At 55.0% G+C, this 2,957-nt stretch overlaps 1 protein-coding gene across 1 annotated transcript in view; it reads right to left on the minus strand.

Moving 5' to 3' along the window:
• Positions 1-773: 773 nt before the first annotated feature.
• LOC102038749 (argininosuccinate lyase-like) overlaps positions 774-2,957 on the minus strand; it is a 7,230-nt gene continuing 5,046 nt past the window's right edge. Inside the window, 6 exon segments of the mRNA XM_014308851.2 lie at positions 774-1,015; positions 1,458-1,564; positions 1,657-1,737; positions 1,976-2,059; positions 2,194-2,253; positions 2,419-2,503. Coding sequence (XP_014164326.1) covers positions 865-1,015; positions 1,458-1,564; positions 1,657-1,737; positions 1,976-2,059; positions 2,194-2,253; positions 2,419-2,503 — 568 coding nt within the window. The 3' untranslated portion in view covers positions 774-864.

Raw genomic sequence — 2,957 nt, forward strand, 5'->3', positions numbered from 1 at the left:
CCGGTCCCTGTCGCGATGCGCATTCCTGTCACGATCCCCGTCACTGTCCCGATCCCGATCACAGTCCCGGTCCCGCCCCAGCGCGATGAGCCACTGCAGAGCCTGACAGGCACCGGGTCCTGTCCCACGGTCGCCTCAGGACGCAGGCACGAGTGTCCCGGCGTAAAGGCGCCTCCAGGAACTTTCAGGCTCTGTCCTGGATCGCTGGATTTCATTGAGAGGCGAGTGCTCCCATTCTCTCCCTTCCCCTCCATTTCATTTATTACTTAGGGGTTTAAATGTATTTATCACCTACCGTTATTACTTATTCATTTGCCTACTTATTTACACTATTTATTTATGTGTCACAGAATCGTTTAGGTTGGAAAAGGCCTCTGAGGTCACCAAGTCCGACCTGTGACCCAATACCCCCCCTGGCACCCACATCAGGGCATTGAGTGCCACATAAACTCTTCCCTTAAACACCTCCAGGGTGGTGATTCCACCTCCCTGCATGCACCAACTTGTTCTGATGTTTGGTCACCCTTTCTGGGAAGAATTCCTCCTGATGTCCAATCTAAACCTCCCCTTAAGTACAGCTTAGGTTTATTATTGTTGCTTGCTTACTTTTGGTTGTTTCTTTACTGCCTGCTTGCTTACTTCTATTTATATTCAGAGCCACTTGTTGAAGTGTGCAGGTTAAAAGTTACAGGAAATGGCAAAAGGAACACTGGTGGCTTCTTGGGGAGAAGAGGGAGGGTGAGATCTTGAAGAACCGAGACACAGGAGCAGGATTATCAGTGAACTACAGACACCCCAGTGTTTATTGACTCCAGACCAGTGGCACAGGCACTCTGCTGCAGGCACGGCATCTCTCCCCACACTCTAAGCCTGCTCCTTGAGCCTCTTGAGCAGCTCCCGCAGCTGCTCGATCTGGGCGGAGACGCTGCTCTTGGCGGTGCCGCCCGCGGCCGTGTACTGCTCCACGCTGCTCAGCACGCTGAACACCTGCGCCACGTCGCTGCCAAACAGGGGGCTGGGGGCACAGGGGGGGCTGTCAGGGCGCTCTGGGCCCTGTGCAGAGGCTGAGGGAGTGAGGGCGGCGCCTTTTCCCCAGGGGAAACGCTCCTGAGCTTCTGCTGGCTGACATCAGCTCACCGAGGAACTTGAGAGCCAAACCCCTCTGGGGGCTTCCTGCTCAGGGCAGAGGTGTCTCCCAGCCCCTCCCAAGAGCTCCTGCCCATGCCCATGGCCATTCCACCCTGCTGGAGTGGAATGGAGGTGATGTTGTCCCCCTCCAATGTTTCAGCCCCAGCAGGAGCAGCTGGGATATTCAGGACACCTCAGCTGGGGTATTCAGGGATATTCTGTCACCTCAGAAATGCTGAGGTGCTGCCTGGCCCAGGCACTTTGAGGAAGGCAGATCAGGGAGGCTGAGCCCTGCCTGTGCAGGGAAGTAAAACAACAGAGGTACAAACCTGATGTTCTGCATCTCCTCCAGGCTGAGGTGGTTGACGGTGATGCCTTTGGTCTCAGCCAGCTGGACGGCCTTGCCAGAGGCCACATGGGCTTGTCTGAAGGGCATCTGCAGGGGGAAGGGGACAGAGCAGAGGGGACTCAGCTCAGTTCTTCTGCATCCAAAGAAATCCCAGCTCCAGCTCTCCCTCTGGCACTTACTCCCTTCCGAACCAGGTAGTGAGCCAGGTCAGTAGCCAACATCTCCGGGCTCAGCGCCCTCTCCATGCTCTCCTTGTTGATCTGCAGGAGGAGGATCCCAGGGACACGTTACCATCCTTGGGTCATGTTAGTGGCAGGGTGAGGGGAATTCATCTGGAGCTCTGAAAGAATGCTCTGAGCAGCTGGCAGAGGGGACCAAAATGAGCAGTGTGGGTGAGGTGCTGAAGAGTTTTTATTAGGGAACAATCTGGAGCTGTGTTACTCACACAGTATGCACCATGATAATGTTGAATAGTGAGAGGATGAGAAGAATCCTCACCTGGAGGGTGGAAATCACTCCAGTGGCAACCTGGAGCACAGCATTCAGGGTGTCTAGGACATCAAAGACAGCCTCCTTGTCCTCCTGTGGTGGAACAGTGATGGAAATGGCTCTGAGCCAGCCTGGTGCAGCCCAAAACCTCCCAGCCTGAGCAGCCCAGCTCTGCTGACTCCTCCAGCCAGCAGGAGAGATGCTGTGGAGAGGAACAAGGGCTCTACCTGCAGGTCCTTGTTGTAGGTGCTCGGGAGTCCTTTGAGGACCATCAGAATTGCAGCCAGCTGCAGAGGGAACAGGAGAGGCAGGGAGTGAGCTACAGAGTAAAGCACAGCCCCAGGACAGCCCCAGAACCCACAGCTCTTTACAAAGAGAAGGCAAAGAAAAAGGAGATGTCCAGCCCCAACAGGAGCAGTTTCCTCTCCCTCCTCCTCCTTTTTGGGGCTCACCCGTCCGAACACTCGCCCGGCTTTGCTGCGGATCAGCTCCAGACTGTCGGGGTTCTTCTTCTGAGGCATCAGGCTGCTGCCAGTGCTGGGTAGGACATGGAGTGCACTGGTGAGCAAAACCCTCATCCATACACACACATCATCACTGACCCAGCCCTACAAAAGCAACGTGTAGGACTCTCTTCACTGTACTCCTGTTTAGGGTGAAGGAAATCAGTGAACTGACTGAGTTGCTCTTTGATTTTGCACCTTGTCTGGAGCTCCCACACAGTCCCACCTCTCACAGAGAAACTTAAAAGGGGGCTCTCTCTCCAGGGTCATATCAGCAGGTCGGACTAAGTATTAGTGTGACTTCATGGAGGGAGGGCTGTGGCTGTGGCACCCTGCAGACAAGGAGTCTGTTGGGATTGCAAACCCAGCCACACAAGGAACGGCTCTGGCAGCATTCCCAGCACAGGAGGAAGTTCTCTCTGCCAGCACATCCTGGGCAGGAGTTGCTGGGCTGAACACAGGCTTGGCTGAGTTAAAGGAATCAGAAA

This window comes from Geospiza fortis, unplaced genomic scaffold (assembly GCF_000277835.1).
Source record: "Geospiza fortis unplaced genomic scaffold, GeoFor_1.0 scaffold425, whole genome shotgun sequence".
Taxonomy (NCBI): Eukaryota; Metazoa; Chordata; class Aves; order Passeriformes; family Thraupidae; genus Geospiza; species Geospiza fortis.